This window comes from Bos grunniens, chromosome 25, assembly GCF_055505025.1.
Source record: "Bos grunniens cultivar Pamir isolate PY7600 chromosome 25, Bosgru_T2T1.0, whole genome shotgun sequence".
NCBI classification, from domain to species: domain Eukaryota; kingdom Metazoa; phylum Chordata; class Mammalia; order Artiodactyla; family Bovidae; genus Bos; species Bos grunniens.
This window is the reverse complement of record NC_141189.1, coordinates 33,352,607-33,374,403: the sequence shown is the minus strand read 5'-3', so window position 1 is coordinate 33,374,403 and position 21,797 is coordinate 33,352,607. Positions and strand designations below refer to the sequence as shown.

Here is a 21,797-nt window from a genome sequence, read left to right as displayed (position 1 = left end):
TATTTTTAGGGGCTGATTGGAGCTCTGGTGAGCGGCAGACTAGGTGCTTCTGAGAAAGCACGTGGTGGGTGCAGCCGGGGCGGCTTGGGTGTCTGCTTACTCCCCAGCTTGGGTGGCTCAAGCCCTTTGCGGCAGAGAGAAAGTGAAAGAGAAAAAAGGCAGCCACAGGGGGGGCGGAGGCGGGGTGGGGGGGGCCCGAAGGGGTGGAAGGGAGGTGGCCCGGCAACGGCCCATCCCGCCCTCGCCCTCCTTCAACCGCAGAGCTGGCAGGAGGGAGAAGCAGAAGGCAGCGTGCGCAGGAGTCGCGGGAAACAATGGCAGGTAACCCAAGGCCCCTCTGCGGCCCCCGAGGTGGGGCTAGGAATAGAGTTCAAAGACTGGTAGCTACTTGCCCGAGGTCACACAGCAAGGCTGGAAGCCGGGGACTGTAAACGTGCAGAGTGCACACCCAGAAAACCCCTTGTCTCCGGCATCCCTGGAAGGATTCCACACAGGAAATGGGAGTGGAGACCCCGGAGCTGGGCTGCTTTGGCCAGCTTACCGGGGCCCAGGAGCGGCGGCGGGGAGAGCGGGCGGGAAGGGCAGCGTCTGCAGAGACACGGGGACAGAGAAGAGGCGCGCAGAGCAGGCTAGCGGGGCGGCCAGACGCTGGGTAGCCACACTGGCTGAGCGTCCTGGAATCTGAAGATGCGCGCGGGAGCGCGAGGAGGGAATCACAGGCTTCCCTTCCACCCCGAGACCTAGGACCCGGGCTGCATTTGTCTGAGCCTCAGTTTCCCTCCTGAGTCACGTTCCCACTCTGACTCTGGAATCTGGGTACCCGGTCCTCTTAGTGGGGTCCCCAGTGCTGGGGTGGGGGGGCGGGGGTCTATGAGGAGACCTTTAACCAGCGGATTGAAGGGATCCTCACTTCTCTTTTAGCATCTTTGGGGGCAGAGGCATTCCCGGACTGTGCTTGACCGTTGGCATCTCTATGGCAAGTTGGGGTCCTAAGCCACGTCCTCTAAGGCGAGAAACTAAGAGCACCCAAGAGAGGGATTGGGGTGGGGCTCCCACCACGCCTAGCTCTGTCTGGAACCCTTAATACCTGCGGTTTTCCCTTGAGTCCCGCAGCCTCTGTCTCCACCCTAGGTGACACATGGGAGGCGATTGAAGGGCCCTACGTCCAGTTGCAGCCAGGTGTTCCTAAATTTCGCAAGAAGTCTTACAGGGATATGCCTCCCCGCTCTCCCCCTCCCCGCTCTCCTCCTCGCTCCTCCCAAAGAAATGCCATTCCCAGCCAGTCAGAAGGCTAAAGAAATGAGTGCTTCTTGCTTGAGGACCGGTGGAGATGAAGGAAGAAAAGATGAGACCCCAGAAAACCATTTTCTACCAGTCTGCCTTAGGCAAGGACCTGGTCTCCAAGGTCCCAAAATATGGAGGGAAGGGTCCTCAAAGACAACTGAGCCAGGGGCTCCGAGGCTTCCCATACGGGGGAATCACCCGCGGCAGGAGGGCGGAGAGGGTGGGGGAAGCTGTTTAGAAGTGGGTTCCCAGGCCACGCCCCCAGATCCCATTGGCTGGGTCTGCCCTGGGGCTCCCAATAGCAGCTTAGCCGGCTATGGGTGTGTGTGTGTGTTTCCTATCTTAGATGTCGGGGGCGGGGCGGGGGGGGGGGGGGGCGCATGTGTGTGTTTCCTATCTCAGAGGTCTAGAGGTCCTATGGTATGTGTGTATGTGTGTGTGTTTGTGTGTCTCCTATCTCAGGGGTCCAGAGATCATATGGGGTGTGTGTGGGTGTGTCTCCTATCTCAGGGGTCCAGAGATCATATGGGGTGTGTGTGTGTGTGTCTCCTATCTCAGGGGTCCAGAGGTCATATGGGGTGTGTGTGGGTGTGGGTGTGGGTGTGGGGTGTGTGTGTGTGTGTGTGTGTGTGTTTGTCTCCTATCTCAGGGGTCCAGAGATCATATGGTGTGTGTGTGTGTGTGTCTCCTATCTCAGGGGTCCAGAGGTCATATGGTGTGTGTATGATGTGTGTGTGTGTGTATGTGTGTGTGTGTGTGTGGTGTGTGTGTGTCTCCTATCTCAGGGGTCCAGAGGTCTTATGGTGTGTGTGTGTGTGGTGTTTGTGTGTGTGTGTCTCCTATCTCAGGGGTCCAGAGGTCATACGGTGTGTTTGTGTGTGTGTGTGTGTGTGTGGTGTGTGTGTGTGTGTGTCTCCTATCTCAGGGGTCCAGAGGTCATACGGTGTGTTTGTGTGTGTGTGTGTGTGTGTGGTGTTTGTGTGTCTCCTATCTCAGGGGTCCAGAGGTCATACGGTGTGTTTGTGTGTGTGTGTGTGTGTGGTGTGTGTGTGTGTGTGTCTCCTATCTCAGGGGTCCAGAGGTCATACGGTGTGTTTGTGTGTGTGTGTGTGTGTGGTGTTTGTGTGTGTGTGTCTCCTATCTCAGGGGTCCAGAGGTCATACGGTGTGTTTGTGTGTGTGTGTGTGTGTGGTGTGTGTGTGTGTGTGTGTCTCCTATCTCAGGGGGTCAGAGGTCTTACGGTGTGTGTGTGTGTGGTGTGTGTGTGTGTGTCTCCTATCTTGGGGTCAGAGGTCATATGGTGTGTGTGTGTGTGTATCTCCTATCTCAGGGCTCCAGAGGTCTTATGGTGTGTGTGTGTGTGTGTGTGTGGTGTGTGTGTGTGTGGTGTGTGTGTGTGTGTGTGTGTGTGTGGTGTGTGTGTGTGTGTGTGTGTGTGTGGTGTGTGTGTGTGTGTGTGTGTGTGGTGTGTGTGTGTGTGTCTCCTATCTCAGGGGTCCAGAGGTCACACATTCGTTGAAAGGCACTAATGTGGTCCAACCGCTGTACCTTCTCCATGTTACAAACCTCTAGGGACTTCCCAAGGAGTTTTGTCAAAGACCCCATAGCCAAGTTGTTAACAGACTCAGAATCTGAATCCAGGTCCCCTGAGACCACATCCGGTACCTGGGCAAAGGCGTGAGCCTCCACAAATGCAGGGCGGGGCCTGGAAAGTCAGAGGGAGGCTTGTTGATACAGCAAAGTCTGATGGCAGGGACCTGGCATCTAGTACCTTGTGAAGAGTAGAATCAGAAAGTTAGCACAGGGGCCCTGCTCCAAGGCCAGCGGTCAGTCTTGGGTGATCGGGTGGCCTGAGGAAGAGGGTGAAGCTCACAAACTTGGGTCTCAGACTTGGCATCAGTCCCCCTGGGTAAGTGACTTCCCCTTCCAAGAAGTACCTACAAGATGGATATAAGATATGAGTGCTTTCCTCATGATTTCCTGCCTTGCACAAGAGCACTTTGAATACACACGTGCCGGTGTAACCCTCACAGATTCTAGCAGGATTGTATAGAGAGATCTGAGCGGTCATTATGGGCTCACGCCCCCTGTGTCTCCACAGGCTCTGACACACATGTGATCCATTGTTGTTTACTCACTAAGTTGTGTCCGACTCTTTTGCGACCCCACGGACTGTAGCCCACCAGGCTCCTCTGTCCATGGAATTTCCCAGTCAAGAATACTGGAGTGGGTTGTCATTTCCTTCTCCAGGGGATCTTCCCAGCTTAGGGATCAAACCTGCGTCTCCTGTATTGGCAGGCAGATTCTTTACCGCTGAACCACCAGGGAATCTGCAGGTGATCCGTGATCCAAAGGCAGTTCTCAAGAGAGGTCTTGATTGACACTGGTTCTCATAGGAAAGACATCGGAGCTTTTCTGTTCCTCTTTTAATCCTCCTTTTCTGTGGGTAGGCACGTTGCTGTGCTGTGCTTAGTTGTTCAGTCGTGTCCGACTCTTTGCGACCCCATGGACTGTAGCCCGCCAGGCTCCTTTGTCCATGGGGATTCTCCAGGCAAGAACACTCGAGTGGGTTGCCATGCCTTCCTCCAGGGGATCTTCCCAACCCAGGGATCGAACCCAGGTCTCCCGCATTGCAGGTGGATTCTTTACCATCTGAGCCACCACGGAAGCCTGAGTAGGCATGTTAGCAGCAGTCTAATACTAATGTTTCTTTTTAACAAAGTGGAAGGGCAGCTGACATTAATTTGATAATTTTTGTTTTCAATGGCAAGTGAGATAGTGGTTTTGCTTTTTGTTTTTCATGCAAGATAGCGATAGAAAGTTTTCTTCTTTTTTAAACATAAAATTTACCAAGAAAATCATTTTGAAGTGTACAATTCATTGGCATAAAGCACATTCATAATGTTGTGCCGCCATCACCACCATCCATCTCCCAAGCTTTTTTGTGATCCAAACTGAAACTCTGTCCCCATTAAGCACTAACTCCCTATTCTCCCCTTGCCCCCAGCCCCTGGTAACCCTTCTATGTTTTTTTAAAAAAATATTTATTTGTCTGTGTCGAGTCTTAGTCGTGGCGTACAGGCTCCAAAGCACTCGAACTCCATAGTTGATGCCCACGGGCTTAGTCAGATCTTAGTTCCTGATCCAGGGATTGAACCTGAACCCCTGCCTTGCAAGGTGGATTCTTAACCACTGGACTGCTAGGCAAGTCCCCACCATTCTACTTTTTGTTTCTATGAATTCGACTACTCCAGTGCCTCATATAAGTGGAATTATATTAATACAATATTTGTTTTATGTCTGGCTTTTTTCCCTTAGCATAACATCTTCAAGTTTCAGCCCTTTTGTAGCATGTGTCAGAACTTCATTCCTTGTTCTGGCTGCATACTATTCCAGTGTGTGGCCATTTTCCTTATCCATTCACTGTCAATGGACACTTGAGTCGTTTCCATCTTTTGTCTTTTGTGACTAGTGTTGCTGCAAACTTTTGCATGCACCTATCCATTTGCATTGCTACTTTCAATTCCAGAAAATTTTCTTTTCAAATAAATGTTTGGGATTTTTTTATGTTGATTTAAGGAAAATGCTTAGGTAAATTATACAACAGGTGGTATGCAGATATGACCCAAAAAGTGTAAAGGAGGCAGGTGAATGCTTGAAGTTTGGGAGACTTTGGGTTAGTAGAAAGACCTAGTAACTCTTGTAACAATCTAGGCTGGGAGTGGGTGGGGTACTAGGTCAAGGGGCTGTGCTGAGGGAATTTGGAAGGAAATATGTAGGAATTGGGGACCAATCTGATTCCAGGGTTTCCAGCTGGAAAGAAGTAGAAAGGTTATAGAAATGCAGAGTCTGGAAGTTCCCCATGGAGGAAGGAAAACCCATCAGTTCAGTTCAGTCGCTCAGTCGTATCCAACTCTGCAACCCCATGAATCGCAGCACGCCAGGCCTCCCTGTCCATTTCCAGCTCCCGGAGTTCACTCACACTCACGTCAGTTGAGTCAGTGATGCCATCCAGCCGTCTCATCCTCTGTCGTCCCCTTCTCCTCCTGCCCCCAATCCCTCCCAGCATCAGAGTCTTTTCCAATGAGTCAACTCTTCACACGAGGTGGCCAAAGTACTGGAGTTTCAGCTTTAGCATCATTCCTTCCAAAGAAATCCCAGGGCTGATCTCCTTCAGAATAAACTGGTTGGATCTCCTTGCAGTCCAAGGGACTCTCAAGAGTCTTCTCCAACACCACAGTTCAAAAGCATCAGTTCTTCGGCACTCAGCTTTCTTCACAGCCATGCAAACTGAAAGGCAAGTGTAAACTTGGCCAGTGTAAACTTCTCAGCAAGTGTAAACTCAGGCTGCCTTGGAAATAAGGCCTATCTTAGTTTTCAGTCACTGCAAGGCAAGGGTGTGTGTCTTGGGGGAAGGGATGCCCAAGAGTGGCGCTCTTTAAAATTATAGATTTCCGGACCCCACCCCAGATTCCGTGGATGAGATATGAGCTGTTGTGTGTTTAGCACCTGCTTCAGGCAATTTCGATTCACAGCCCAGCTTGCCAGCTGTCGTCAGAGACTGGCAGCCAGGGTTGGTGAGTAATGTGTTTCTCTTGGAGTCTCCAACACCCAGCAAAGCATCTGCTGCTGCTTAGGTGCCGTGCTGGGCTTCCCAGGTGGCGCTAGAGGTAAAGAACCCACCTGCCAATGCAGGAGATGTAAGAGGCGCAGGTTTGATCTCTGGGTCAGGAAGATTCCCTGGAGGAGGGCATAGCAACCCACTTCAGTATTCTGGCCTGGAGAATCCCATGGACAGAGGAGACTGGTGGGGCTACAGTCCACAGGGTCTCAAAGAGTCGGACACGACTGAAGCGACTTAGCACATGTAGGTCAAGTTGGGGGTTAGGACTGGAGTTGGGAGCCTGGCGTTGCTCACTGCAGCCACGGGGCTATTCGTTCCCCTCCCCACCCCAGCACCCGGCTCAGATTTTCTTCCAGGAACAGCTTGTTGGACTCCTTTTGGGGTCACTGACCGTAGCTGGGAAGGTTGGGGCATGCAGAGGAAAGGCCACGCGGAGGTGGGGGAGGCTGGTGTTCTGGACAAGCATGGAGTCCCCCTCCTCCCCTGGCTGTAGCTCTCAAGCTTTCTCCTCCTTCCCCCTTTGCCTCCCCCTGCCCCGGGCCTCTCGACCCCAATAACTGTGCCATTTACAGTCGCACACATCAGCGGGGCTTGTCTTGTTCGAGTTCCAAGATTTTCCAAGTTGTGATGAAGTGGGTGTCCTCCAGGGTGTCCAGGAAAGATAGGTGGCTTGCTCAAGGGTTCAGAGGTAGTCTCTGTGGAGTCTTCTGGGGGATTTCCAAGCCCTACGTGGGGAAAAGCAGAGCCAAGTTGTCTCAGGGGGGTGAGACAGGAGTTCGATCCCTGGGTGGAGAAGATTCCCTGGAGGAGGGCACGGCAACCTACTCTAGTATTCTTGCCTGGAGAATCCCATGGACAGAGGAGCCTGGCGGGCTACAGTCCACGGGGTCACAAAGAGTCGGACACGACCGAAGCGACTGAGCATGCACGGACGTTCTAGCACGATGTTCTTATTTAATAGACGAGGCAGCTGGGGACCAGAGAGGGAAAGGGGCTTGCCTAGGGTCACAGAGTCTGTCAGATGCAGAGCAGGACGGCGATCTCAGTCATGACTCCCTGTGTGGATGCTGTCTGTCTAGGCTGTCTCCATGGCTGCACCAGCTCACTTCCTCTGTGCTCCCTCCAACTGCTGAGAAGCGCTGTGGCCAGGAGCAGAGCCAATCTTGCTTCCACTTCCAGCATTCCTGCTCCGAGACCCCTGTATCCTGGCACAGGCTGGTCTCGGCACAGAGAGGCTGGGGTGGGGGGTGGGGCTTCAGCCTCTGGAGCCACCAAGATCCTTGAGGAGGGTGAAGTGACCCTCCAGTGAAGTGAGTCCAGTGGAGAATAGCTCTTGGTGCCCTGTGTCCTCCAGACAGCTTATTTCCTAATCCTTTTTCAGCTGGAGCTGGCACCAGAGCTGAAGGAACACCCCCAGCACCCAGACACTACAACCCCCAGGCTTCCTGCTCCTTCCTTTATGGAACTGGCCAGTTTGGGCACTCAGGGCCAGTCCCCTCCAAGCCTTTCTGTTGGAAGACACCGTCCTGTGCATCCTGCCCCTATGGGGCAGGATAGAATCCAGTCCTGCCTCTCCCAGTCACCCATCCATCCCAAGCCATCATCTTTCCAGCAGATCAGAGAGAGAAGAGACCTTAGGAGGCCTCCAAGCCAACTCAAATGCCTGAGGGGTCATCACTGCGCCAAACAGGACCCAGCAGAATGCAATGGAAAGTGATGGGGACTTTGGCAACAGTTAATTGTGTGCTCTCTATGGAGACTTTGCGATGGTGATTAAGACACACATATACATACACACGTCTGTAGTGGCTTAGTGGTAAAGAATATGCCTGCCAAGCAGGAGACATGGGTTCCACTCCTGATCTGGAAAGATCCCTGGAGCAAGAAATGGCTACCTACTCCAGTATTCTTGCCTGGAGAATCCCATGGACAGAGGTGCTTGGTGAGTTACAGTCTATGGGGTCACAAAGAGTTGGACACAACTTAGTGACTGAACAATAACAGCAACAATACACATACACACACGAATTGTCTCAGGAAACAAAATACCTAGGTCTATAGGCCTAACGCACCCTTCATTTAAAAAAGAGAAATTGTTTATTTATTTGGCTGCTCCGGGTCTTGGTTACAGCATGCAGGCTCTTTCAGATGCAGCTTGCGGGATCCAGTTCCCTGACCAGGGATCGAATCCAGGCCCCCTGCATTGGCAGCATGGAGTCTCAGCCACTGGACCACGAGGAAAATCCCTCACCCCTCATTTTGAATCCATACTGCAAGCCAAGCGCCCTTTGGCACAGAGAAGCCTGCAGTTTCAGTCAGGCACAGAATCCAACCAATTACAGTATTTCCAGACCTCTGCTTGTCTGGCCTGTTGGCTGCTATGACATGCTCACACAGTGTGCGTGCACGCACACTCGCTCACACACACACACACACACCTTCCAGTCTCCCTGCCTGGAGGAGAAGTGACAAGAAGCCTCAGCTGCCTTCCAGCCCCATTGTTCCTCATCACTGCCACGCACCTTAGTTTCTGCTCTGTCTCTTGTGACCCCGTCAAGCCCCTCCGGGAAGTGAAAGTCTTGACACCAGCAGTTTCTGGAAGTCCTCTCTGTCTCATTTCGGGGGCCAGAGGGCTGCGGCTTCCTCCTCTACCGACGGTGCCCACTTTTCCCTGTTCATCTCCAAGTCCTTCACTTTCTCATCCCCTCTCCCAGGACTTGGGGCTCCTGGGCCACCATCCACCCATCCCTGGCAGTCTACAGGGTGGCAAGAGTGCAGGTTTCTTCCTTTATTTGAACATCTATGGGTGTCAGGCCCTGTTTGGTGAGCCACAGACATACCCCACACCAAGTAGCTTCCGTAATCTTTGGTTTGGTTTTGTGTCTCTTACGCTTCAGGAGCCTTTTCCAATCTTGAGTTAACTGCACATCTCACTTTGCAGTACAGTCTGGTCTTTGCTCCACACGAGGCATCTCTCTTATTTAACTTCCCTTTTCCCCATTACTCTTTCCTTTTTCTGGGAACCCACTCTAATGCACTCGAGGAGTATCCTTTCGTTGGCGTGTGCTTTAAAATACGTGTTGCTTTTTCTTTTTTCTGCACCTGTATGTTACTGTACATCTAGAACAGGGTCATCAGAGCTACTCTGCTTCGTACGTTTCCACTCTGTGCTGTGTTATTAAGATCCGCCTCCGTGTGCATTTGGACTGTGGCTTCTAATCACAGCATCATCCCCTGCAGATTGCAGCAGCTACTTGGTACCATCCTTCCCCTAGCAACGGACACCCAGGTGGCCTCCAACTCCTGGTCACTGCAAACAGTACCGGCAGTGGGCAACTTCTGATGGGTGTCCTCACGGAGTTGTGCGGGCATTTCTTTGGTGTATATCCAAGAACTGAATCGCTGAACTGTAGGATCTCTGCACCCATAGGTATTCTAAGGGGTGCCAGGATGTTCTGCAGGTGGCTCCACAAACATCCACTCCCACCAACCCCTTGGCATTGTTCAGTTTTCTAGTTTTGTCACTTGTATGGTGGCAAGTGACACCTTGCTGCTTCCACGTTGGAGCTTACATCTTAGTAATACTTCTTGAATATGTCACTTTAGGCAAGTCGCAGCAGCCTAATGAGGGCTTCCCCGGTGGCTCATCGGTAAAGAATCTTCCTGCAATGCAGGAGCCACAGGAGACGTGGGTTCAATCCCTGGGTCGGGAAAATCCCGTGGAGGAGGGCATGGCAACCCACTCCAGTATTCTTGCCTGGAGACTCCCATGGACAGAGGAGCCTGGCGGGGCTACATCCACAGGGTTGCAGAGTCAGACACGACTGAACAACAGTGTACACACGCACGCACGAATAGCAGTCTAATGAGGTCGACACCGTGCGACCTAAGAGCAATAGATTCCACAACTCAGAGAGGCTGAGTAACTTACCTGAGGCCACCCAGTTAGCGTGGAACTAGAGTTTGAACCCAGAGCTTGCACCCTTAACCACTGTACCATCATCCTCACATTTCGTCTCTTTTCTAAAATACCATCCAGGCCTATACTGCAAGCTTCTTGGCAGGGGTTGTGTTTTAAACCTCTCTAAGGCCCTCAGAGAACTGAGCCTAGTGACTTTCTTGTAGGAGATGCTCAGTAAATTATTGATTTGGAGAGGAAAAAAGTGCAAGGTGTCTTGTCGAATTTATCTGGGGGCCTGCAGGGTGCAAGAGGAAAAGAGGAACGTGTTTGATCCACTAAGATGCTGACTGGGTGTTGCTTGTGGTAGATAAGGAACCCTGGGCTCCTGGCTTCCCGCCACAAAGTGGCATCCGGAAGAAACTTATCATGAAGTTGGGGGGCAGAGTGGTGTTAGGGGGGTTTGGGGGAAAGTCAGGGAGGAAAGCTGATAAGCAATGAGGGATCTAGAGCCCCTAAATGCCTCGTCTGAGTGGGCTTCCACACCCAGCTGGCGAAACTAAGGCTCAGATGGGTAGAGAAAGGAATTCAAGATCAAAGGCAGAATTGGAACTCAAACCTGTGTCTCTGGACACACAGTTCAGAGATTTTCCACTTCTTCCTTGGGAGGAGCTCACAGTCAACAAGTAGGGAAGTATTTCTTCTCATGCTCTTTCATCATAGTGCAGAGCAATGCTGAAAACTTTGGAGTACCAAAGAAGTCCCCTCCTGACTCTCAGTGTCTCCTCAGATCCTCAAGGATATACCCCCTTCTCTGGGAAGAAAGCAATTGATAACTGAGCCTAACCTCATTGTCACCATCTGTATGATGTGTACAATAACACCAATCTCCCAGAGCTGGTGTGACACTTGATACAAGATAATAAACAGAGCACATCTAGCACCACCCCGAGACAAAAAAGGACTCTCCCCAGCCAAGACAGAGCACAGAACTGTAAAAACTGATTATCAACATCTGAGCTAGAACATTTGGTAATGCTTGATTTCCCTCCGGGGGAGAGGGAAATGAAGCTTTATTTCAAAAACCATTTATGTGTGTACGTTCTTTCAAAATCTGTGGTGTCATGTGAAGTGGAGATGGAAACAAACCCCCAAAGGGACTTTTGGTGGCAAAAGGATTAGGAACTTTTTCTCAAATTGGATGTAGATGGTGGTGGCCCAAGGGGAAGGGCGGGTCCAAAGAGGACCTTCTAAAAATACTGCCCTTTTACCAAAAAGGCACAGCTCACTCCTCAGCTGCGCCCCCAACAGCTTCTCAAAAGGAGAAATCGTCTTGCCACCCACGCTTCAGTGCACCACCAGGCTAAGGCACCTCCCCAGTGTGGCCAGGGGTGGGTTTTGCCAAGAGCCTGGAAGAAGCTGAGACTTGGAGCCAGGCAGCTGCTTCAGGTCCCAGTTCATTGGTCTTTTCTTTGATCCTGTTTCTTCATCTGAGAAATGGGAAGACATGACTACTGTGTGAGTTCAGCTAAACAGGATAATACCTATAAACATGTCATTCAATGCCCGGCACTCAGAGGCACCAATGAATTCTAGCTGTGTGCCATCTTTCCTTTGATGGAGAGGGGTTGCCTCCAAAGGGGTTGGAGCATGGGGGATAGGTGAGCTAGATGGAAGGTTCCTGCACTCACAGGCTCCCTCGCCTGGAGGTTTGGCCTGTGCTGGGCATCTGTAGGCGACTCTCTCCCTTGCAGTGGGCTGGTCAGGGCCCTCTGCCTCCAGGCCTCTCTGGAATTGCACAGGGAGGAAAGAACCCAGTTAGGAGCCTCTGAAGTGCTTCCTAAGCATATAGAGACACAGGAAACATGGTTGTGGGAACACCAGCAGGTCCCAGGCCAAGTTGATTTCGGCATGAATGGGATGCAGTATGGCACTGTGGGGAGCTCTAAAGTGAAAGCCTGGAGTCTCAGGCTCCCAGTAGATTGGGCTTCCTTTTACCGTGGCCTTTGGTGTGCCTGGTGTACCACACAGAGCCCTTCCTGGCCTTTTGATGGTCCCACAAAATAAGTATTATTTTCCCAGTCCAGTGTGGGAAAGCTGATACTCAGGTTAAGTCACTTTCCTAAGGTCTCCCAGCCAGGATTCAAAGTCAAGTTCTCCAACCAGATGACCTTAGGCCATTTCAGTGAGGATCCTCCTTGGTCAAATGGGCATAATACTCTAGCTGCCTCCTCCCTAGGGCTCTTGGTGAATTCAGATTGGGGGCAGACGTCTGTGGCGAGCTGCAAATCCTTGTCTATTCAAGAGGAAGCATGTACGGTGTGGGCTTTGTCTCGGAGATGCAGGGAGGTGATGACATGTATGTTCGGGATGTCTGAGAGCAGATATCCCAGGTGGCACTGCTGATTCTAGGGCTTACTTGCTCCTGTGGAGGCTGTGGGATCCCCTTATGCAAAAGAGCAGGAATCTTGGCTTCACAATGTCGTAAGGTAGGAATGAAAGAGAAAGGATCTCCTTAAAAATCTTGCAGAGGTTCAGTTCAGTTCAGTTGCTCAGTTGTGCCTGACTCTTTGTAACCCCATGGACTGCAGCACGCCAGGCCTCCCTGTCCATCACCAACTCCCAGAGTTTACTCAAACTCGTGTCCATTGAGTTGGTGATGCCATCCAACCATCTCATCCTCTGTCATCCCCTTCTCCTCCTGCCTTCAATCTTTCCCAGGATCAGGGTCTTTTCTGAGGAGTCTGTTCTTTGCATCAGGTGGCCAAAGGATTGGAGCTTCAGCTTCAGCATCTGTCCTTCCAATGAATATTCAAGACTGATTTCCTTTAGGATGGACTGGTTGGATCTCCTTGCAGTCTAAGGGACTCTCAAGAGTCTTCTCCAACACCACAGTTCTAAAGCATCAATTCTTCAGTGCTCAACTTTCTTTGTAGTCCAACTCTCACATCCATACATAACTAGTGGAAAAACCATAGCTTTGACTAGACGGACCTTTGTTGGAAAAGTAATGTCTCTGCTTTTTAATATGCTGTCTAGGTTGGTCATAACTTTTCTTCCAAGGAGCAAGCATCTTTTAATTTCATGGCTGCAGTTACCATCTGCAGTGATTCTTGCAGAGGTAAGAGATGAATTAACAATAATCATAGCCCTCTCCCATATTGTGCTCTCTGTGTGTGGCTATGCTTTCATTCCTTAAGCACTTACTAAGTGACAATCACCTTCCTAAGGGCTCTACATGAATTAATGCACCTAATCCCTATCAGATCAGATCAGATCAGATCAGATTGCTCAGTCGTGTGCGACTCTTGGCGACCCCATGAATCGCAGCACACCAGGCCTCCCTGTCCATCACCAACTCCTGGAGTTTACCCAAACTCATGTCCATCGAGTCGGTGATGCCATCCAGCCATCTCATCCTCTGTCGTCCCCTTCTCCTCCTTCCCCCAATCCCTCCCAGCATCAGAGTCTTTTCCAACGAGTCAACTCTTCACATGAGGTTGCCAAAGTACTGGAGTTTCAGCTTTAGCATCATTCCTTCCAAAGAAATCCCAGGGCTGATCTCCTTCAGAATGGACTGGTTGGATCTCCTTGCAGTCCAAGGGACTCTTAAGAGTCTTCTCTAGCACCACAGTTCAAAAGCATCAATTCTTCGGCGCTCAGCCTTCTTCACAGTCCGACTCTCACATCCATACATGACCACGGGAAAAACCATAGCCTTGACTAGATGATCCTTTGTTGGCAAAGTAATGTCTCTGCTTTTGAATATGCTATCTAGGTTGGTCATAACTTTCCTTCCAAGGAGTAAGCGTCTTTTAATTTCATGGCTACAGTCACCATCTGCAGTGATTTTGGAGCCCAGAAAAATAAAGTCTGACACCGTTTCCACTGTTTCCCCATCTATTTCCCATGAAGTGATGGGACCAGATGCCATGATCTTCGTTTTCTGAATGTTGAGCTTTAAGCCAACTTTTTCACTCTCCTCTTTCACTTTCATCAAGAGGCTTTTGAGTTCCTCTTCACTTTCTGCCATAAGGGTGGTGTCATCTGCATATCTGAGGTTATTGATATTTCTCTCGGCAATCTTGATTCCAGCTTGTGCTTCTTCCAGTCCAGCATTTCTCATGATGTACTCTGCATATAAGTTAAATAAACAGGGTGACAATATACAGCCTTGACGTACTCCTTTTCCTATCTGGAACCAGTCTGTTGTTCCATGTCCAGTTCTAACTGTTGCTTCCTGACCTGCATACAAATTTCTCAAGAGGCAGATTAGGTGGTCTGGCATTCCCATCTCTTTCAGAATTTTCCACAGTTTATTGTGATCCACACAGTCAAAGGCTTTGGCATAGTCAATAAAGCAGAAATAGATGTTTTTCTGGAACTCTCTTGCTTTTTCCATGATCCAGCGGATGTTGGCAATTTGGTCTCTGGTTCCTCTGCCTTTTCTAAAACCAGCTTGAACATCAGAAGTTCAAGGTTCATGTATTGCTGAAGCATGGCTTGGAGAATTTTGAGCATTACTTTACTAGCGTGTGAGATGAGTGCAATTGTGTGGTAGTCTGAGCATTCTTTGGCATTGCCTTTCTTTGGGATTGGAATGAAAACTGACCTTTCCCAGTCCTGTGTCCATGGACTACCACTTTACAGACAAGGAAACTGAGGGAATTCCTTGATGGTCCAATGATTAGGACTCCATGCTCCCACTGCAGGGGGCCTGGATCTTTTCCCTGGTCAGGGAACTAAGGGGCTTCCACATGGCTCAGTGGTAAAGAATACCCCTGCCAATGCAGGAGATTCTAGTTCAATCCCTGGGTCAGGAACATCCCCTGGAGGAGAAAATGGCACCCCACTCCAGTGTTCTTGCCTGAAAAAGCCCATGGAAAGAGGAGCTTGTTGGGCTACAATCCATGGATCGCAGAGTTGGACACAACTGAGTGACTGAGCATGCACATGCAGGAAACTAAGATACCGCAAGCTGCGAACATGGCCTAAAAATAAAAATGAGGAAACTAAGGCTCCAAGAGATCTAAAAAATGAACTTTCCAGGTTATGGTGAGTTGGTAGGTAAGAATGATTTGAGAATCGGGCAGTTTGATTCCAAAGCTCAAAGGATTTGCCTTCTTTCTCTGCTGTCAGTGTATTTCCCTGGTATTGGACCACATTTGGTGTCCAGTGTTTGCAGCTGAGCCTGTCAATAAGCTGGGCTTCTTTAGGCTCCTCCCCTCTGCATTTCCCTCCTTTGCCCGTCTGTAATAGGACGTGGTCCCTATTCCTGAGCCTAGATAGATGGGGGTGCTTAGTTGACCAGATACATTTTGATTGGCAGGGAAGAGTGTGGACTGGGAGTCTTACTCTAGGTGTGGGCCCCCCACCACCAGCAGACTCTAGGGCCTTGTGCAAGGCACAGCCCGTCTCAGGGTTTCATCTTCTCCTCTGTAGGATGAAGGAGATTGAGCCTGAAGGTCCCTGGCAGTCCTTGTGGGAGAACTCAGAATACGAGTGACTTGACTAAAGTCACACATTTTATTCATGGAATTGCTGGGGTTAGTCTGGATCTGTTGTTACCAGATCTCACTGTCTGGAGAAAGAGGCAGATGGCTAGCTATAATGTAGGCTGTTCTGCAGACTGAAAATTGGAGCAGGGCAGCAGGCAAGATTTGGGGCAGAGAGCTCTTCTCTCACCATCCTGGAGAGCACAGTAGATTGCTTGGTTGGCTCCCAGGACTTGTTGGGAGAAGTAAAGACCTTCGCCCCACCTCCCAGCCTTTGTCCTGCTCTGAGAAAAGAGAGTTAGTGGCCCCATCTTTCAGTTCCACTTCTTCTAGTCATGGTTGGCTGGGTCATTAACGCAAGCCTGCTATGTTTGGGTTCCTGCCGCCCCCACCCAACCCATTATAAACAGTCAGCCCTGGCCAGGGTGTCTTTCTGGACTGGAAAGTTCATTCTCTGTGATATCCGGGTCTGTGTTGAGACCCTTCAGACATGAGAGCTGTTGATGAGTGAAAGGAAAAAGAGCACCTGGGTGGTGGTGGTGAGTTGCATGTGTGTGTTTTCTCACGATCCTCCCATTTCAATTCCATTTTCTTCTGGCCCAGGCTGGGCACTTGGAAGCCTATCTTGAATCTTCTGGCCATTGCTCTTCTCACCTCCTCCAGGAAGCTTCTTTTGATTCTTTCCAGCATGTATCTGCATCCCAAGTATAGTGGGTTGAATGTTGGACCTCCCCCTCCAACTCAAAGATATGTCAACATAAAACCCCTAGAGCATTGAGTCCTACCTTATTTGGAATAAAAAAGGTTTTTGTGGATGTAATTATGTTAAAGATCTTGAACTGATGTCCTGGTGTATCTGAGTGAGTGAAATTCACTGTCATGTCTGACTTTTTGCGACTCCATAGACTGTAGCCTACCAGGCTTTCCTCTGTCCATGGAGTTCTCCAGGCAAGAATACCAGGGTGGGTTGCCATTCCCTTCTCCAAAAGGTACTCTTTAATATATTCATGGAATTCTCCAGGCCAGAATACTGGAGTGGGTAGCCTTTCTCTAATCCAGGGGATCTTCCCAACCCAGGGATTGAACCCAGGTCTCCCGCATTGTAGGTGGATTCTTTACCAACTGAGCTATCAGGGAAGCCTGGTTTATCTGGGTAGACTCTAAATCAGTGTCCATTTAAGACAAATGCAGATTAGGAGATGATGTGAGCACTTAGGCATAGAATGGAGTGATGTGGCCTCAAAGTCACAAGTCAAGGAATGCCATCAATCCCCAAAGCTAGAAGAAGCAAGGAAGGGTGTGCCCCTAGAGCCTCCAGAAGAACCAAGGCTGCCAACACCTTGATTTAGACTTCTGGCCTCTAGAACTGTGAGGGAATAAGACTCATTGCTTTAAGCTACAATAGCCCTGTGGCATATTGTTGCAGCAGCAATGGGAAATGAACAGATCATGGAATTATAGACTACCAAAACTAGGGGGAAGGCAGGGCCATTGGAGCCACACTGATGGAGCTTCACACTGGCTCCAGCCAGCAAGAGCTGTGCATCAGGGGTCTGCTGAGCCCCTCTGAGCCTCAGGTTACTCATCTGCAAAGGGAAGACCATAAAGCCTACCTACCAGAGCCAGTGTTTTGTTTCATTTTAACAGCTTTGTGCTGTGCTCAGTCACTCAGTCCTGTCTGACTTTTGTGACCCCATAAAGTGTAGCCCACCAGGCTCCTCTGTCCATAGAGTTTTTCAGGCAAGAATACTGGAGTGGGTTGCCATTTCCTCCTCCAGATGATCTTCCCAACCCAGGGATCAAACCTGTGTCTCCTGCATCTCCTACACTGGCAGTCAGATTCTTTACCACTGTGCCACCTGGGAAGCCCCCACACTACTCTTGCTCTTAACAGCTTTGTTGGCATATAATTCAAATTTCAGACAATTCACCCATTTAAAGTATACAAGTCAATGGCCACTTTAGTATACTCACAAAGTTGCGCAGCCATCCCCATCAACTTTAGAACGTTTCATCATTTCCCCCAAAAAAGCCTCATAACCACCAGTAATTGTTCCCCATTTCCCTCCCCTCAAGTCTCCTCCAAATGTAGCCAACTATGAATTTGCTTTCTATCTCCAAAGATTTGTCTGTTCTGTACATTTTGTGTAAATGGAATCATACAAAATTTGCCCTCGTGTCTGACTTCTTTCACTTATCATGATGTTTTCAAATTTCATCCATGTTGAAGTATGTATCCATACTTTATTGCTTTTTATGTCTGAATACTATTCCATTGGAAAAGAGCCTGATGCTGGGGAAGATTGAGGGCAGGAGGAGAAGGGGGCGACAGAGGATGAGATGGTTGGATGGCATCACTGACTCAATGAACATGAGTTTGAGCAAATGCTGGGAGATGGTGAAGGACAGGGAAGCCTGGCGTGCTGTCATCCATGGGGTTGCAAGGACTCAGACATGACTGAGTGACTGAACAGCAACAACAATATTGCATTGTATGGATATACTACATTTTGTTTATCCATTTATTCATTGATAGTCATTTGAATTTTTCCATGTTTTGGCTATTATGAAACATGCTTCTATGGACACTCGTATACAAGTTTTTGTGTGGACTGAGAGCCAGGGCTGTTTTGAAGATTAAATGAAGTAGAACCTAAGGTATTTGATATGTCTTCTAACAATTAATAATGAAAGGTATTAGAGAAAATGTGCATCAACGCCTTCAATTTAGATATTAGGAAACTGAAGCATAGAGAGAAGCACAGACTTGCTTGAGGTCACCGAAGGCAGGAAAGCCTTACACCTAAATACATGTCCATGAGTCAGACTGCCTAGAACTAACTCCTGGTTGGGCTTGGGTTACCTTACATAGGTCACCTCACCTCTCTGAGTCTCAGTTTACTCACGTATAAAATGAGGTTAGTAATAGTACCTACCTCATATGGTTGTTGATGTGAGAATTAAATGTGCTAGACTGTGTTTCTGGCACATAGTAGGTATTCTGTGCATCTTAGCTGTTATCATTCATGGTAGTGCTAACAGCAGAACTTAGGTCCCCTGGCTCCCAGGTATGAGATGTCCTGAATCTACACTTCTTTGGTTCCCTTTTCTGTATCACGGGCATCTTCCCACTGTGACAAAGATTCTTAGAGGAAAGATGTAGGGCTTCTCCTCCTCAATGTCCTGAACACACGTGAAAGTGTTAGTCACTCAGTTGTGTCTGACTCTTTGCAACCCCATGGACTGTAGTCTGCCAGTCTCCTCTGTCCATGAAATTCTCCTGGCAAGAATACTGGAGTGGGTAGCCATCCCCTTCTCTAGGGGATCTTCCCTACCCAGGGATCGAACCCATGTCTCCTGCATCGCAGGCATATTCTTTGCCCTGAGCACATAAGTAGTGCTGAATGAGAAACCTCTGTTCACTTTCTTTGGCTCCCACCAACCCTCGCCTTCAACAAGAGAGCCAGTTGGGAACTGTGGGAGGTGTTAATTCTCTGCATCTTTCCAACACCCCATGAGCTGACTGCTGTGTCTCCCTTCCAGGCAGTGGACAGTGCCCAACCATGGAGCTGGGGCCTCTAGAAGGCAGTTACTTAGAACTTCTCAACAGCAGTGCTGACCCTTTGCAGCTCTACCACCTCTACGACCGGATGGATCTGACAGGAGAAGAAGAAATAGAGCTCTGCTCAGGTGGGCTGCCCTCCCTCAGGCCCCTTTCAAGGCCCTCTGCACCCCTCAGCCCGCAGTGGAGATACCACCCAGGGGACGTGCTGGCCGTGGAGCTCCACTCAGCACCACGGACAGCTCCAACTGCAGGCCAGGCTAGCTCCTGGTGGGGACCTCTCCCAGCCCGCCATGCCTCTCCCTCCTTCCCCAGCAGCCTCCTTCCCAGATCTTTCCAGCTTTATCCAAGTGTCTTTTCCTCCCAGAGCCTGACACAGACACCATCAACTGCGAACAGTTCAGCAGGCTGTTGTGTGACATGGAAGGTGATGAAGAGACCAGGGAAGCTTATGCCAATATCGGTGAGAAAGCATTCTTAGTCCAGAAAAAGGACAATTAAGGGGAAAGATTCTTTTTTCTCTTTTGTTAATGTCAACTATTCACCAGGAGCCAACAGGCCCTCTGTCAGAAATCAGAGCAAGAAGGATGGGGAGTGAGGGTTAGAAGGATAGCGAATTGGGAAAAAGGGGAGATGAACACCAGGCAAATAAATTTAACTTTACCCATCTTCTGCCACCGTTTCTATACCTTTTTCCATTTGCTGCTTTTCCTTCCTTCCTTCCCACAAAGCCCACATCATACCCTCCCTCTCTTTCTCCCCAGCTCCTAAGCTAAATTACTCTAGTATTTGTAATAGCTTCCTGGGTAGTGGAGGCAGAGTGAGAAAGGGTGGTTAGGAAACTCTTGAGATAGGCATCTGCAGTGAAAGTTTTGACTCCAGGAAAATTAGGACTTGATTTACTGGCAATAGGGAGCCATAAAAGGCTTCTGAGTGAGTGATGATAGTAATGATGGTGTTGATGGTAGTGGTCTGGTGGTACCTAACACTTATGCTTACTCTTTGTAAGTTCCTGTTCTAAACATTCTACACATAGAAACTTATTCAGTTCTCATAGTCATCCCACAAGGCAGGTGTGATTATTATTCCCATTTTGTACACATGGAAGCCAATGTAACTACCATTGAGGAGGGGCATTTGTAGCCTGCTAATCACGATGTGTGTTATCACATTGAATCTTTCCCAAAACAGAGGAAGTAGCTACTGTCAGTATCTTCATTTAACAAATGAGGATATCAAGATTTAGAGAGATTAAAGCATCTACTCAAGGCTGCATTAGCAACAGTAACAGGCAGGTCTGAAAGTCTAGCTTAGGTCTTTCTTATTTCAAAGTCCTTACTTTTAACCACAAGAACGATAGTATCTGGAGTGGGGAGGTTTGCTAAAGCTTAAGCTGAGAGACTGTTTTTCGGCTTTAAAAAGACCTACAGGTTTCAGACAAGGGCAGAACTCTTTAGGGAGGGGTGTTTCCTTTTTTTTTTTCTGGTGGAGTGAGGTAAAGGATCCCTCCTTCCCAGGTTCACCACTGTCTGATGCACAGGCTTTGCTGGATTAGGAAAACAACGCCTCCTCTTCTTTTCAGGATGCAGCCCCTACTAGGAGGTAACAACTTCTTTGTGACAACCTAGAGGGGTGGGATGGGGTGTGAGATGGAAGAGAGAGGCCTTTTGTATACCTGTGGTTGACTCATGTTGATGTATGGCAGAAAAGCAATTATCCTTCAATGAAAAATAAATACATTTTAAAAACAAAGAAAAAGTCAAAATAAGGAAGGGAAAAAAAAAAGAGTAACAACTTAGCTATCAAAGTTCAGGCTGGATACCTGCGCCCATTTGCCCTCTCAGCTGGGCACACTTGCACAGTGTACAACCTGTACAGATGTTCTTAGTGGCCCTTTTCCTGGTATCCCAAGAATCGCATCACTTAAGAGGTCTGGCATGCACATGGCTAGTCCCTCCCCAGCGCACAGTTAACTCAGCATCGTGCCTGCAAGCACCTGTGCATGCTCACCTGCTAAGTCATATCCAACTCTTTGCGACCCCATCACTGCATGTAGCTTGCCAGGCTCCTCTGTCCACGGGATTTCTCAGGCAGAAAACAGAGAGGAGCAGAAACTGTGTGTGACTCAAAAATTATAGAACTGAGAGCCCACCTTCTTCCTTTCCTACAGAGGAAGCAGAAATGCTTAGGCCTGAGAGTATTCACATTCCCTCAGAGCTGGAGGCAGTAATGAATGATTTGGGCTTTTTCCCAAATCTCTTAGGATTCATTTCCCCCTTAGGGGCATCTACACAGGAAGTGAGAGCAAGTGGAGAAGGCAGCTTCCTCCTCAAATCTGTGCTCCTGGGCCTTCAGTCGTCTGAGACATCCCGAAGTATTACAGTGGCTTCCACGTGTATAAAATGGGAATAATAATCTTGCCTGCCTTGTGGGATGACTGTGAGACTTGAATAAGTTTCTGTGTGGAACGTATTTAGAGCAGGATTGCAATAAGCATTCAGTAAGTGTTAGGTACCACCCAGCCACGACCATCAACACCATCCTCATTATCATATTCATTGTCATCATCACCACCATCATGCCCTACTCAGAAGCCTTTTATGGCTCCCTATTGCCTGTAAAGTGAAAGTATCAGTTGCTCAGTTGTATCCAACTCTTTGCGACCCCATGGCCCGTAGGCTGCCAGGCTCCTCTGTCCATGGAATTCTCCAGGCAAGAATACTAGAGTGAATTGCCATTCCCTTCTCCAGGGGACCTTCTCAACCCAGGGGTCAAACCCAGGTCTCCCACATTGTAGGCAGATTCTTTACTGTCTGAGTCACCAGGGAAGCCCAATTGCCTGTAAAATGAAGTCTGAACTTTCCCCAACACGAAACTTTTACTGAAGACATCTGTTTCAAGAGTTTCCTAGCCATCTTTTCCCCACTCTGTCCC

At 49.2% G+C, this 21,797-nt stretch overlaps 1 protein-coding gene across 10 annotated transcripts in view; it reads left to right on the top strand.

The window, feature by feature from the left end:
- The window catches only part of LOC147345432 (MHC class II transactivator-like), a 59,480-nt gene that overhangs the window by 14,097 nt on the left and 23,586 nt on the right, over nucleotides 1-21,797 (top strand). For 4 of the 10 annotated variants that reach the window (XM_086375753.1, XM_086375755.1, XM_086375756.1 and 1 more), the window contains exons 2-3: nucleotides 18,845-18,991; nucleotides 19,231-19,326. In XM_086375753.1, coding sequence (XP_086231879.1) covers nucleotides 18,845-18,991; nucleotides 19,231-19,326 — 243 coding nt within the window. Of the gene's footprint in view, nucleotides 1-133; nucleotides 322-921; nucleotides 981-18,844; nucleotides 18,992-19,230; nucleotides 19,327-20,380; nucleotides 20,466-21,797 lie in introns of those variants that run through there. The other 6 variants (XM_086375762.1, XM_086375761.1, XM_086375758.1 and 3 more) reach the window with 5 other exon arrangements.